General features: G+C 45.5%; 1 protein-coding gene across 1 annotated transcript; it reads left to right on the top strand.

Moving 5' to 3' along the window:
- The first annotated feature begins 287 nt into the window (after positions 1 to 287).
- Positions 288 to 9,851, top strand: LOC104369838 (5-hydroxytryptamine receptor 5A). The gene is made up of 2 exons (XM_009980018.2): positions 288 to 1,070; positions 9,519 to 9,851. The coding sequence occupies exons 1-2, from the start codon at positions 288 to 290 to the stop codon at positions 9,849 to 9,851; spliced, it is 1,116 nt and encodes a 371-aa protein (XP_009978320.2).
- The last annotated feature ends 6,025 nt before the right edge of the window (positions 9,852 to 15,876 follow it).

The following is a 15,876-nucleotide window of genomic DNA, read 5'->3' as shown; positions in this document are numbered from 1 at the left end:
GGGGCAGGAGCGGCGGTGCCGCCCTCCCCGTGCCCGCCCTTCGCGGCGGTGCCGGCGAGCCGCCTCGCCCGGTATGGGCGTCAGGAGCGGCGGGCGCGGGCGGCAGTGGGTGCTCGGCGGCGCCTCGGTGGGGCGGCGCATGGCGGGCAGCAGCTGAGGGGAGGCCCGGCGTGGGCTCCCGCTCGCCGGCAGTGGAGCTGCGGACGGTGCCGGGACTGCGGGCAGTCTGGGAAGGGGGAGAGTGCTCGTGTGCGGGAGTGGTGAGGGACTGAAGCTCCGTCTCGGGCATGGCGGAAACCCTGAGCCCCTGCGCCCCGCGGGGCCAGTGTCAAGCCAACATGGGTGCCAACGCCTCGTCGGCCAACGTGGATGCCAACGCCTCCTCGGCTGCCTCCGCACTGGTTGGTGGCAGCACGTGGAGGGGCCGGGAGCCCTTCTCCTTCTTCACCATTCTCGTCCTGACCCTGCTGGTGCTTCTGACCGTGGCCACCTTCCTCTGGAACCTGCTGGTGCTGGCAACCATCCTGCGAGTGAAGGCTTTCCACCGGGTGCCCCACAACCTTGTGGCCTCCACAGCGGTGTCGGATGTGCTCGTGGCAGCCCTAGTGATGCCGCTGAGCTTGGTGAAGGAGCTGTCGGCCGAGCGGCGGTGGCGGCTGGGTCGGGAGCTGTGCCTCGTGTGGGTCTGCTTCGATGTGCTGTGCTGCACGGCCAGCATCTGGAATGTGACCGCCATCGCCCTGGACCGCTACTGGTCCATCACCCGCCACCTGGAGTACACGCTGCTCACCCGCCGCCGCATCTCCAACGTCATGATCGCTCTCACCTGGGCACTCTCTGCCGCCATCTCCCTCGCCCCCCTTTTCGGCTGGGGGGAGACCTACAGCCCTGAGCAGGAGCGCTGCCAGGTCAGCCAGGAGCCCTCCTACACCATCGTCTCCACTGGTGGGGCTTTCTACCTGCCCCTCTGCGTGGTGCTCTTCGTCTACTGGAAGATCTACAAGGCGGCCAAGTTCCGTGTGGGAGGCCACAGGAGGAACGCTGTGATGCCCCTGCCTGAGGCTTCCCAGGTAAGGGTGGGGAACAGGGAGGAGAGCCCCCGCTGCCTCTCCCAGGCACCTGCACTCCTGCTTCTCATCTGCTCCCAGACATCACCCTTACATCGGTGGTTTTGGCACAGCGAGATGTGCCCTGGGGCTCTCGTGAGAATTTAGCTCTGTTACAGACTGGATGTGAGCTGTAATTAGCCAGGCAAAAAGCACCACTCTTGGAGAAGAGTTTTATTTTCTTCTTAAGTGTGCCATAAGAGTAAGTGACAGTTGCATTCACTGCCTGTCTGGGGAGCCATTTACAAGTTGTCTCTTTAGTCTGAATTTGTCATTCCTTGGGGTTTTTTCCTCTTTTTTTTTTTTTTTTTTTATACAGTGTTGATGGGGTAAACAAAGACATAAACAAATCCCTAGGTTGTGTACAGAGTAAATGCGTGCACATTTATCTACCAGCACAGACTTCGTGTGGCATCTATCAGTGTCTGAATAGATTTTAATAAACAAATTATGCACTTTCTTTACATGCTTTGGCTATTTTATCTTGTATACTGGGAACATACAGCTCACTGCATAGTGTTGAAGTAATGAGCAATGAATTGTTTCTATTTTAAAATTACCAGCTGTCTTAAAAACCATGTCCTCCTCCTTCTTATCCCAAACACTGTCTGTAATCCAGCAAAGCCCTAGTCATGTGGGAGGTCTCATTCATTTTTGAGGGTACACCTAACTGACAGGAAAGCTGTGTCCCTGCGGAAGGGTTGGGGTTGGCCCCTTGTGTCCCGTTAAGTCAGGTTCTCTGCATGACGGCGCTGTCACCCATGCCATGTCATGAAGATACTAGGTAGTGCTTTCTGTAAACTCTCTCCACTTTCTGTTGCGTACTCTTACTCTCACTCCTACCTGTGGAAATGATTCTTTACAGTATGTTTTTGTAATTGCATGTGGTACTCGCTAAGTCCAGTCCTTTCCCAGTAAGCAAAGATGAGCTGTGTGGATGTTAGAGATACCTAAAGAGACATGGAACATTCCAGTTCAATTTGGGCTAATCCTGCAGAGCCTCACTCCTCTGCTAAATCCCTCTAACTTTGGTTTAGTGTCATGATAGGAAACATGTTATTATGGTCACGAATAAAAGTCTGTAGGTTGTGTCCCCTGATTCTAGCAAGAGATGACAGCACTGGCAATTCTATGTTGTCAGACTCGCAGATTTGGATTGTAATGTTTTGAAGCTGTTTTTAATATAAATTGATTTATGAAGCTGTCTTCTATACAAAAGCATAAAATGTGCTAGAAAAGATGAGAATGTCCTCTAGTGACATTCTTTTTTTTCCTACAGCCTTCATCCCCTGATTTGCACCAAATTCATTTCCAGTTTTTTTTAAGTATGATGAATGTTTTGCTTGGAGTTAATGTATAATCTTTCCAAGATTATGTTCAGCTAACTGAACATTTGTGGTGGTTTTGCATGCTTTATCTCTTACCTACACGCATACTCATACGAGACTAGTTATGTGGAATCTAAAATTCTGGGAAGCTAAGTGAGCTGAGGCATTGCTGCATAAGTTTTAGCCTGTACAGAGACATGTTGTTGGTATGTCAGTTTTAACATGAAAAAAATCTGGCTCCTAATTGTCATAGTTCTGTCTGCAAAAGCCCTTGTGTGGGCACAGCTAGGCTGGCAGGTAGGTGCTTTTTGCTGATGCAGTGTCTGGGAGCTGGTGTAGGCTTTACTGACAAAAAAATGTCAGTGTGAGCTGAATACCCATTTTGGAGGGGTTGCCAGTATAGCTGTTACTGCGATACCAGCAAATGCTGAAGCCAGCAGTTCTCAACTTTCTTCTCAGTGATTGACATACTGACTTCTCCTTTTATAACAGTGATTCTTGAACCTGCAGTTGGTATACGGTGGCAACCTTCCCCGTTGTCCTGGCAGCTTCATTTGCTGGCTTAAATAAAAAGACTTTTGTGATGCACATCCAAACCTTTAGTCGTTATCTGAAGGAATAGCTGATGCCCAGCTGCACACGTGTACATTAAATGAAACCGTGGATCAAGGCAGCTGGCATTCAGGATGCATTTCTTCTCAGTTTTCTTTCTAAGTTAAGACACTGAGACTGACTCACCGAGTTTTATCCTGATCTCATTTAAGTTTGCAGGATCAGGGTCCATCATGTCCACAGGAACAGTAGCAGTTCCCCAGTGAATTCTGGAGAAGAATCTTCAGATGCAACATTTTTCTTTTGTCACTTACTCTGGATGTGAAGTGCTCTCTGTATCTGTGTCAGTTCTCTCCCTGGCTGCCCTGCGCTGGTCAATCTGAGTAACATTAGAGGGGCTTTTGGCAGCCAAAGTTTGGCAGTGCTTCCCAGGCTGGAGGTGAGTTACTAGTAACAGCAGTGATCCCTGCTGGGAGAGATGCCTGTGTTGCACTCAGGAATTGGCTTCAGGCAGTGCTGATTTGGAACTGTGTGTCAGGGCCGAGGTTTATAACCTGAGGTATACCCGGCAGTGTAGTGGGTTAATACTAGCAAGCTAATTTTCATTTAATTAGCTGAGAGTTGACGTACATACCTTATGTTTCTATACTCTTACAGACCTACAGAATAGTTACAAAATAGCTATGTGGAGTTTTTTTATTTTTTTAAATGTTACTTGTGGTTTTGGAAGACACTTTTAAAGTCTGAAAAAAATTAAGGTGAGGGAATGGACGTGAAACATCTGAGGTGCTTCTAGTTTTAATGAGAGCTTGTTTCTTACTTTCCCTTGAAACAGAAAAAATTCAGAATTGGGACCCAAAATTAAGCTGGTGTTTTTATGATTGTTTGCTAATTATGAAAGTCCTTAAAAAGTGAATTTTGCAGTCAATACTGACGTCAGTGACCCTCATGTAAAAAAACTAGTGACATACCGTCACTGACAGAGAGCTATACTCTGTCATACCTTGTTGACAGTAGGTAATAATTCTGTCTGTAATAGTCCAATTGAAATAAATGAGACTGCTCAAAAAACAGCAGATACTGCTGGATAGTGCCCTTTCAATCAATAACGTCACTTGTAGCATAGGTTTTGCCCAGCAAGAACAAGGATGGCAGAATCTGAATGTCAGGTTTACTTACATGTAGCAACTGCAGGAGGATTAAATTCCACGTGAGGAGTTAGAAATCAAGTTCTGTTGATGGTTGTTTTTTTGTTGTGTTTTTGTGATCTTTTTTCCTCCCCTCTCAAAGTACCTCGTATAGGGTATGAGTAATTAGGCCTGATCCAAACCTTACCAGTTTTGTGAGAGTCCTTCCATCTACTTAGATAGTATCAGGCCCCAGAGCTCCAAGGGTGCAGCATTGTTCTGCACCTTGGCCCGTTCAGCCTCTCCAACGCATATAACCAGTCAGGACAATACGGGAGAGAAGACAAATTCTCCTTTTCTGAAGGAGTCACAGGCTTTCTGTTGCTTATTTCTGCCTCTGATGGTACAAGTAGAAGAGATGGGTCAGGAAACAAAGTGTAACTGTCCGGAAGAGCAGCTACAGATACCAGATAGCAGAAAGGTGAGGGAGGAAGCAAAAAGTGGAGCTGCTAGCGGTTTCCTGGGAGAAATGCAGAGCTATTCTTGCTTACAGCAGAAGAAAATCCTGTGAGAGAAAGCAGGTGTTCTTTTCCCTATCAAGTATATTGTTCGTCAGGTGGATGGAACATCCAAGAAAGCATAGACATTCCTATACATTGATCCTTCGTTGTGCATTTCAGTGTCTCGTGTTCTTGTTCAAAGAGCAAGAAGTATGCCAAAGCTGCGCTGAGGCGGTAATGATCTTTGCTGAATCACACTGTAATAGGCAAAACTCTGCATTTGTGACAGTAACCCAGATTTGATCGATATTTATCATCTTTACTGTTGTTTTGTTATTGCAGACCCTGGAGGTACAGCACAAACACATACACAGTATCTGCCATGAAGGACTAGTACTAATCATTAAAGCTGTAAGGAACGTTTTAAATCAAGGTTTTTCATCAGAAGCTCCTTGGTGACATGTTCTTTATAACGCTGCTAGGAACACAGGAATTGGGAACATACAGGTCTATGAACATAGAGCCATTCAGTAGTAGTAATTTACTGGGGACAGATAAACAACAGAAGTGGTATTGAACTGAAACTGCTCATCAATGTACAGAAGAATGAATTCTGAAACTAAAACCAAACTGCTTTATGTCTGTAGAAGAATTGGTACTTGAGAGCTCTTTTCCTTCATTTAACTCTCCTTATCATATTCTCACTGGAAAGCAGTCATCTCTGCACTTCTCAGAGCCTGTTGTCCTGGAAATAGCTGTTTTCACATATTCAGAAACTAATTCTGGCCTTAGAGTAGCAGTCCTTTCATACCAGCTTTTTTCCCCACTGCCCCTGACTCGCAGCTCCTGGAGCAGAGCCTGGGCGGATGGAAGACAATCCGTGCCCAAGGCGTAGAGGGCTGCTAGCCACCGAGTGAGAACAGTGTGCAACACCATGCGGAGATGCTCACGTGTGAGATGCGTCCCCAGTATAAACTAAGGCATGTTCATGGATTGCTTTAATTTACAGTCTGTGACCACCTTTTCCCCTGTCACAGCCTGCTCACGAGCGCTCATCAGTAGGCGCAAAATGGGGGGAAATGTTTCATACTGGGCTTGTCCTTTGTTCCATGTGGCACAGGGATAATAGTCAGGTATTGTGACTTATGTTAGAGGTTGGAGTCATGCAAAGCCTCCGGGATTGGCGCTGGAAAGTGCAGATTTGGTATAGTCAGAGCTGTGTTAAGTTCCAGAAAATCACAACTGGCAAGGCTGGAAAGCAGCTATGTAATCTTTTTGGCCTGTGTTCTTGTTCAAACAATGCCAAATTGCAGTGGGTTGCCCCGTGCCTGCATAAGGGGGGAATCCTGTAGCATGGCTCCCCTGCCAGCACTGTGTACCGCAGCAGTGTTTGCCTACAGTAGGCTAATCTGCTTTCCATGTACTCTGTGTGGGTTGGCTTATAACAAACCGCCTTGACAACATAGTCTTGAGGACTGATAGTTGTAGCAAGGGTAATCTTGCACCAACCAGATGAGTCAGGTCTGCAGCAAATCATACGGAAAGCAATAAAAATTAAAAAAAAATTGAAATTGTGATGAAAGATTGGACTTTCCCGGCTTTGCAGTCTGCACTGATACATATTTTCTGATATAAGCAGTGCTTCAGATTAAATCTGTGTTTAAAAATCTAGTGGGCTTGTCTCCTGGTGAAATCGGTCCCCACAGCAGAGATGAGGTGCTGGCTGTCCTATAGTAGGTGTATATGGTGACCAGGGATGCAGGGAGCACAGTACGGCAAAGCTGATGTGCTTACAGGGGCACTGAGCACCAGGGCGTTGAGCACAGGGACTCGCTAGAAATCTGCTGTAAAGTCTGGTCCCTTTTGCGATAGCACCAGCCAGGAGCAGCTGGCCAGTGGATCACAGGTCTGCCAAGTGGCAGTGCTCACGCTGGGGGCTGGCACTTGGAATGGTACCCCATGCTGGGAACGCCCCAGAGGCAGGTGTTGTGGCAGATGAGCTTGATGGAGAGTCAACTGAGTGAGCGTTGCTCACAGCGTGTGCGGCTGGTCAGCTGGAAGCAATGTACGAGGTGAGCGTTAGACACTGATGATCATGGAAAGCTGAGCTTCCATACAGCTTCCAAGGTTTAAATGCTCGTGTAAGTTCTGTTGAAGGTACAGGCTGAAGGACCTTGCTGAGCAGGGGTACTACTTACCATTTCAAGAACAATTTGTGTATCCTTTTCGAAGGACTTCCTATGGAAAATTGAAGCAAAGTATCTCCAGTCTGCCAGGGATATGTACACAGTTTACTTAATGGAAGGTTCCATGGGAGATCTCATTATTTTTCCTAAAGCACCAAGCTGCTATTTGCACTTTTATTGTTATGACTGTTATTACAACATTATTCAGAAGTCCCAGACAGAACTAGTCAGAAAAATAATTGAAAAAAACAGCTGTACAACAGAGAAAGCAGAAATTATGCAGATAGGAAGACAACTGCTGTCCTGTAATTTACAAAAAATACCATGATCTGTTTTCACTTGCTGATTAGTATTTAGAGGCCTGATCTAACAACCAGTGGAGTTTGTGGAAACTGCTCTGATTTTAGTAGGAGCTTGACCAACCTGTAAGTGCATGCTTCATTAGGGAAAACACCTCAGGACTGTGGTATCTTCTGTCAAAATAAATTAAATAACTTTTTCTCACAATATGAAATTAAATGATAAAGGAGTCACTCCTAGTAAATTCTGCAGTTCAGTCACAAGCATTCTAAAACTTGAAGTACTGAAAAGAAAAGGCTCTGATTTGATGATGGCACACTGCAAGCTCTGTCTTTTGACTAAGAGTTGAAGGTTAACTATAGTACCAAACTATGCCCAGTGCTGGTGACAAAGTCCTTTGTATGGCTCTTCCCGAGAGGCATACTTCCGTAGCTATTCCTCAGGGCTAAGGTGTAATCTTTCAGGGTTGCTTGTCACAAATTTGTCCTCATGTCATACATTCATCCCTTTCTGCAGAGTGTGATTAAGGATGTGCAGAGCAAGTCCTTCTGCAGACAAATGGTGTGATCCTTGCTACATGAGGGGTGTCCCATTTTAATTGTCAGGACAGATGTGATTTTCATTTTCCTCCGTTATTTGCCTGCACCCATAATCTGCTGTTCTTACATTCTGCAGCCACGTCTCATGTCTGAGGGTGAAGGCAGGGATATCCATCTTGAAGAGTGATTGTCTAGCCATTGCCAGTGCTTCCCGCTCTGAGTTGCTCTGCTCATATTAAACAGAGGCCTTCCTGTTTATTATTATTATAAAGCTTGCACAAAGGTGGCACGTGCATGTGGAATATGTAGATAATTTAACAACAAGCTGTCTATGGAGTGATGTCAAAATCTTGCATTGCCTGTGAATTATCACTTAGGCAAATTTTAAAGCCTCAGGTTGCAGCCTTAAACTATTTTATTGCACTGTCTTCATAACTGTAGGGCCTAGAAGAATTTTAAAGTTGCAGATGCTTTAATCTTCAGGTTGAAATCACAAGGGAGTATCTTTTTCTGGATAGACTCTAAGCACATTAGTAACTTGTGCCCAGAACCTGTTTGCCAGTCTCGTTGCCACCCGGAGCTCTGTGCTGTACTCCCTGCACAGACGAACGTCTTGCCCTTGGCAAGAGAGGAGGAGGCAAGAAGCACCGTCAGCAGCCCGGAGTAGCCGATGTTTTCCCCTCACTTGTGGAACTTCTGTTGAAGCCAAAGTTTGAACTGAAGGCTGATTGAAACGGTGGTTTTCTGGCAGCAGAGTACTTTCTGTGAGAACACCGAGTAGATCCGAGTGAAACAAAGGACAGGTGGCAGAAGAGAGAAAATGAGGACTAGAAAATGCTGCTTCTCCAGCAAAGCTTTTCTTTGATGACTACTGAAGTCTTGTATAAGCTAATTCAAAGTGGTGCCTGCAGGTACGTCGTTTCAGGTGCATCCTTACGCTCCCATTGTCTCACACCGTGCTGGCGCTGTGACCAAGCTGCCGCTGGTGCCATACGTTGCTCTGTCCCTCTCCAGGAGGGGGAAGTGCCTGGGATGAAACAGCCTCTGTCAAAGAAGAGCAGAAGGCACCCAAGTTCTGCCTTTCATAAAGGACTCTTCTTGATGGGTTTGCTTTCCACTGAAATATTCCCAAAGTATTCAATTTTACTTCAGGCTTTTTTGATTTTTTGGGGGGGGTGTGTGTGTGTGTGTGTGTGATGAAATACCAGCATTTTCCTAAGATCAGGCACATTTCTTAAAACTTTCCTACAGATTTAGCTGAGTTTTTTTGGAGTATGCTCTGTCCCTTCTACAGAACAAGTGGTAGTGGCAAGCTCCTTCACCCACCAGAGATGGCATTTTTGAGCTCTGCGTCCAGGCAATTAGGCTGAAGAAAATAGCTTTATTTTGTAGTCAAGACTAGTCATTTGTGGCACGTCCCTCCCTAACACCTTCGGGAAATGACCCAAACGGTCTGCAATGGAATTAAATTCGTTTATGGTCCAGGCCTGAGAAACCCTAAAGGCCACGTCGCAGCGTAGGACAGTCTATTTAGGGATAGGCAGTGGGCACGTGCCTTTGTTAACCTTCCTTAACAACCTGATTTCCCACTAGGTATCAAGGCATCCAATAAAATAAATGGAAGAAGAATACCCACAACACACATGGCATCGGTTACTCCTTATTTAGCTTTGCTTGTCAGTCACACTTAGCAGCTTTTCCAACATAATGAGAAGCCTGGTAATTTTTGGCACTCTGGGGCATTTTCTTTGTTTTAGCATGTAAGGAACGGAGTTGGGGCCTTTTGTGGTAGGTGCACAGATGTTGTGCTGTCATTTAAAAGTAATACTTCACTCAAACAAATTGCCTTGGTAAGAATCCATGTTTGCTTTTGTTTTGAGGTGAAGGAAGCTTCGCATGAACCACAGATGGTGTTTACAGCTCGTCACGCAGCTATCACTTTCCAGACAGATGGAGAAACATGGAGAGAACAGAAAGAGAAAAAGGCAGCTCTGATGGTTGGCATCTTAATTGGAGTTTTTGTACTGTGCTGGATCCCTTTCTTCATCACAGAATTAATAAGTCCTCTCTGTTCCTGCAACATCCCACCCGTCTGGAAGAGCATCTTTCTTTGGCTTGGCTACTCCAATTCTTTCTTTAATCCTCTCATTTATACAGCATTTAACAAAAATTACAACAATGCCTTCAAGAACCTTTTTGTAAAGCAGAGATAAAAGGGGACACAGAGAGAAAATGATTCCTTTATTGCATAGCACAGAGATTTCTTGAGAGAAACATGCCTGTGATACGTACAGTTTTCAAGCGCAAAAGCTACTTGAGGGGATTTAGGAGCAATGAAAAAGGAGATGGAAGGTGTTTGGATATAAACCTCCTGACAGTTTATGATTCTCCCTGGAAATGCATCTATGCTGGTGCAGGGTTTGGCAAAGAAGATTGAAGCAGTGAATACCTCCTGTCTGCTCTTCAAATCAACATGTGTTAAGGTCTGCAGGTGAAGCCCTGTATGTGTCCAGTACCACAACTGTCGAACCTAACTGGACTGATCTCATCTAACCAGCTACAGGTGCCGTTCTGCAGCGCTCTCATCATTAGCAAAGGCATCCGTGGGAACTGCTAATTGAGCAATGCTGAAATGTTTGTGATGTGGGCAGGACGCTGGCTTCATTGTTGAGATTTATTTGGAAGGGAATAAACATGCTGTATTCAATCAGTTGTTGAATTAATGTGACATTAAAACGGGTGACTAAGCAGCTCAAAAACACACTCTAGTATGATTGAAGGGCTGCGTGTTCTCTGACAAGCAGCAGTCCCTGATGGGAAGTCTTGGTGAAATACAGGTCAGTTTTGTCCCCTGGGGCTGAGTGAAATTTTAGAGCCAGTGTAAAATTATTCAGTTACTGAGAATGTACTTACACTGCTTGCACAGGAGGAGGATCTAGTGTGGAGTTTTCACCTTCATTGTGGTATCTCCCTCTGCAGGGCTCAGGCTCCCCTGTTTTCTGAATCCCAGGTGAGCTCAAGATAGATACTCAACACCTCCAAGTGAAGGGGGACTTTATGCATTATTATTTCATGCTACCATAAAACAAAGCATGCATTTGTGTCACAAACACCAGACAGGTTGTATTCAGTCACCAGGTTTGCTGGTTTGCCAGGCAGCCAGTGGTGGGTGAGTATCTGCACTGCGCTGTCTGGAGTCTTTGCACCATAAATGTTGTGCTCATCACCCTACCTGAGTGAAGTCCACAACTTGTCAGCTTGCATCAACTTTCTCCTGCTGTAAGAAAGGTATTGGTGCCGTCAGGTCTAAGTGACTCCAAAAACTCTGAAGTGACTCAAAACCAAGCCTTAAATTGTTTTTCCAGAATCTAGCAAACACCCCTGTCCCAACAATCTACACATAAATAAATTAAAAAATAAGTATTTCCATGCATACTGCTAAGTCTCTCTCTCTCCATATCTGTTGTGGGTTTTTCTTCCTCGCCTTCCCTGAGAGGGGATGCTGACAGCATCTCTGACCGTGGCAGCTTTTTACTGACATGGAGTCCCAGCACTCTCTCCCATTTGCTCCTAAAGCTTCTTTAGGTACTGCAAGGGCAAAACATGGAAGCTCCGATGGGGCTGGGCAACACAGCAGCACCTTTTGAAGCTGAGATTTAAGTTTTTCCACTGCCTTTCTCTGCCAGTTTTGTGTTTTCTGCTGCTTAAGCAACCCTTTGATTCGAAGTGTACCCTCAGGCAAGCACCACAAAACTGCACAGAATGACTAAAACTCACAAGTTTCAACTCCAGTGATATACACCATCAGCATCTTGATCTCACCGCAGCGCATCGCACTCTACCTCATCTCTGAGTTACCGAGCTGAGGGACATTGCACTGACACAAGTGCTGACTATGGAACTCCTCCCAAAGCCGTGGCATCCCAGCAGCGTCTCACAGACAGCAGCAGCTGGGTGCATTTCTGTCCACTGTGCACTGGTGTACAGCCAGTTCAGAAAGAGGTTACCAAATGTCTGCATCTTGTAGTCTGAAAACCAGAAAAAAGATGGAGCTTTTATTTGCTTAGCTGTAAAGCAGACTTTATTGCAGTGTAGCCTTATGGCTATCACCCAGCTGGCTTGTATTGGTAATCACCTAATTAAGGTTTAGGCCCTGCCTACAAAAGGTGGGCCATTTCCTCCTGGCTGTGGAAGATGTGACAATGTCCTTGGAGCTGCAGCCTGGGCTGGTGAGCAACATAGCCTAATGTGATTCATGTGCCTGGTGATGTCAGTTTGAGCTTAGTATCAGGTAGGTGGGTGCCTTACTCCAAGGCAAGTTCTTTTCTAAGTAAGTGATTTAAGCAAATGCTGTCAAAGCATGCATTGCCTCCAGTTCCTCAAGGGAACAGCCTGGCCTTGTCTCACTGGCATGGTGTATGGTGAGAGCAGGCACTGCTGTGCTTCACACCCTGCAGTACTGTGCGGTTCCAGTGTGACCTGCTGTGTCTGCAGCCACAGCGACCTGTGTATCTTCTGTACCAGCAGAGGATGCATCTCCTCTCAATTTCAGTGAGAATAAAGAAATTTTAATAACCTAGAATTTCAAAAAGTTGTTGCATAGTGGCTCAGACTTTTAAATGCCAACTTGAGTGACTCTTTCCCTTGTGAATCCTAATTTGCCTGTGATCAAATAGCTACAGTTCAAACTAGTATTTGGGGACTTCATTAAACCAGAAGAAAGACACATATGTAAGAGTCTGAAACCTGCAGATCTTATTCAGAACCACTGATTAATTTTTTTAAGAAGTGAATCTAATTTGTCATCTAAGATAGTTGCTGTTCTGAAAACCTTAAAATCCAAACAGATGACCTGGAAGGAACTTCTTAAGCTGATTGTTCAAGAGCATACAAATCTCCTGCACTCCTGAAGTTTCCCATGATTGTGCTTTGGCTGAATTTTATCACCTGTAAGACAAGCAGTGATTGACATGGAAATCTAATACCAGCCCTGCTGTGCTGAAATTAAGGCCCATCACAGTCTGGGGCTGCAGGAGCAGCAGCGAGAGCTTTGTTCCAGCTCTAAGCATCAGCTGACTGGAGGAATACCAGGCTCTGGTTCTGGCACAGGAACCCTTCCAAGGAGCAACACAGATTTTGGGGTATGTTTTACCACGGCTTGGCATGTGGAACTTGAGAAACACCATAAAGCCAGAAGACTGCTGTGCAGTTCAGCGTAGCTGTACGCTTGCATTGGTGTTACTGCGAATGCTGAAGATGCAGCAGGGCTGTGTTCAGCTAGCTTGAGAACTGGTACACTGATGCAGCGTACAATGTACCTCTCCACCTCCTCAAAGATGAATTTAGCTTCCCTGGGAGACGAATCTGAGCCTCTGTAATTCTACTGCGAGAAGTTCTCCAGATAACTAGTTAGTGCTCTGCCCACCCAAGCAGCTGTGACAGCAGCAAGCTGTTGCAGAGTGACAGGCTTCCACCGACAGCAGCCTGGCTTCATACTCACCCAGAGGCAAGGAGAAACAAGCGGAGCTTTCCTTTCACTACGGTGGGTTTGGAAAGCTCCGAACAAAATTGGCTTCCCACTGCCTCTGTGCGTGTCTGTGTTTAGAAGAGCAGTGGCACATAGGATTTAAAATCCTGGATTTCAGTCACACGGAATCTGAGCTTAGTGTGGGGGAAAGTCATACTCTGGGGTTATGGCCTAACCTGGTGGATGCTGCTTCCTGCTTAAAGCTGGAAAAGGCATTACCAGCCCCTGGCCTTCTGCACAGCAAGCACAGTTTTACCCACGGATTTGTGTACCAAACCCAGTAACTTGGTGCAATGGGAGCAAAACTGCTGGAGCAAACCTTGATTAAAAAAAGTTGGAACTGTGCATAATTTTCTGCCTCCCTTGGCACTTTATTTCTGTGTTTAATTACTCTCATGATTAAAACTTCCAAGTTTATTTTAATTGAAAAAAGAGGAAAGAGTAAAATCAGGCGTGCAGGCATTCCTCTATCTCGCACTTCAAGCGTTAGCGTTTAGATCTCACATTATTGCTGTGTTGTCATCCTTGGCTTCAAGATGGACCAAAGAAAATACAACTCACATGGGAACTAAGATAAATGATACAGTATCTTGAATATCCAAATAGGAAAAAAAAAATAAAAATCAGCTATTCTAAAGAAACATCATTTGGCAGTGCTTAGACTATTTCCCCAAACAGAAGTTGCCAATTTGGAGTACACCAGTCATCTCTGCTCATACACAGTAGACTACTAGTTTTATTTCCTGACACTGAACCTGCTCCTGGAAGAACTCACTAGAGGCTGTTGCTCAGCAGAAGGGCATGGCTGTATCCTGCAGCAAGGCTCCAAGAACCCTGCAGCTATACTGAAATTAAGGCCTCAGTTTGTTGTGCTGTTGGAATGCACGAGTTGTGCAGAAATCAAAGAGCTTTGGAAGATGAATGCGAACAGAAAATGTTCTGTGTAATTTTCTGTGCTCCTCGCACCATGAAACCCACATCCACACTACAGCTTCCACAATGAAAGCTCTTCAGTAATTTATTATTGTAGCCAGGAGCTCCTGATCTTTTAACCACACTTCAGTCTCTGCTTCTAAATAGCTGATTTACACGAGAATTCCAAAGCCCTTCCTACCTGAAGATGGATGCAAAAAGAGATATGAAGGGTTTGGCCCTGGGAATACACGTTGACGAACCCCTGTGAGCAGCACCTCACGAGCTCGTCTGTACCCCACCGAGAGGGCAGGTGTGCGCAGCCCCTGACTTTGGGAACACGGTGCTGGGTGCGGAGCGGGCACCAACCCCGCCTGAGGCGCTGGGTGGAGAGGCAGTGCCTGCCTCCAGCTCCAGGGACCAGAGCCTTCGTAGCTCTGATGCCAGCTGGCTCAGCTGGCACAGGCAGCAGTCGTGGCCATGTAGGCACTGCATGAACAAACAGGCTTGTGTTCATACTTTTTTTCAGATGAAGGATTATCCTCAGAGTATGCCATCCACCACCCAAACAAGTACAAGTTGTGTATCGCCTCGTACGTGTCCTACTTACATGCCTAATTTAGCCAAGCTGGCTCTGAGGAGGCGGCTGTGCCACCAAAGCACGAGTCTCCAGCTGTCTGTTTTGCACGAGTACCAGCAGCGATACAAAGTGGGACCTAAAGGAAGTAGCAGCCTTTCTCTCATGCAAGTAAATTTATGTTTCTAAAGAAGTGTCAGCAAAGTTTTGCTCTCTGTCTCCTACCTGGCTGCGTTTACCTGTACCATAGTGTCTCCGGAGAATAAAGAATCCAACGTGCTACTTTGTCACACAGTAAAGTGCTTTGGCGTGTCATACGTTTCTCCGCTGTCTAATACTGTTTGGTTCAGGAAACTCCACACTAAGGTCACACTCAAGAAGCAGATTTTTTCAGGAAATGAAGAGGGGAAGAAACTTAAAAAAAAAAAAAAGGTCACATTTTAACTTGCTGTCAAGTATTTCCTTTTATTCGAATCAAGTGTCTTGGTGCAGTACTTCATTTGTTTTGACACATCGTAACAAAAAGATTGGCTGGATTTTGTCATGCTCAGATTAGATGTATGTCACTGATTTCACTCTCAAAAGATGTTTTACAAGTGCACATTTAAAGCAAGCTGTCATGGTCTAAAAGGTAAGTGTATGCCTTAAGTTCAGAGACCGCCTCAGCTTCTGAAACAAAGTGCAGACTTACCTTACAGCAGTTTATTTATCAGGATATCAAAATAACTAAATTTATTTACATGCAAACTAAAGCTCTGAGCAGGCCCTACCAAATAAAGAAAGAAAAGTTTTGCTACAAGCCCTGTAAACGTTATTTTACGAGCCTGGTAACATCAGGTTTTCTCTTTAAAAGCTCAAAAGAATTCCAGCAACACTGAGGTAAAATTCTGAGAAACTCTGAGCTCCTCCCATGAAACCTGTTGAAATGGAGAATTCAGACAGATTCTGCTTGTATAGGTTTGTGTGCTGGGGACTGGGATTTTAAGTATATCACTGGAAGAGTCAAAATACACAAGACCTCTTCCTTCTGATAATAAATTACCAGTTTAAATGAAATCAAATTACCACCTTCTAGTTGGTAAAATATGTTATTTGTATTATCCATGGTGAGTCCTGCCTGTGTCCATCCCAAACAGTTCCTTCAACGTTTTGCTTTCTTAAGAGCTAGACCACCAGCACAGCGGAGCAGGTGATCAACCTACTGGAATATATTGTCTCTGCG

This window comes from Tauraco erythrolophus, chromosome 8 (genome assembly GCF_009769465.1).
Source record: "Tauraco erythrolophus isolate bTauEry1 chromosome 8, bTauEry1.pri, whole genome shotgun sequence".
Classification (NCBI taxonomy): domain Eukaryota; kingdom Metazoa; phylum Chordata; class Aves; order Musophagiformes; family Musophagidae; genus Tauraco; species Tauraco erythrolophus.
Note: the sequence above shows the minus strand (reverse complement) of the source record. Positions and strands in the feature narration are given on the sequence as shown.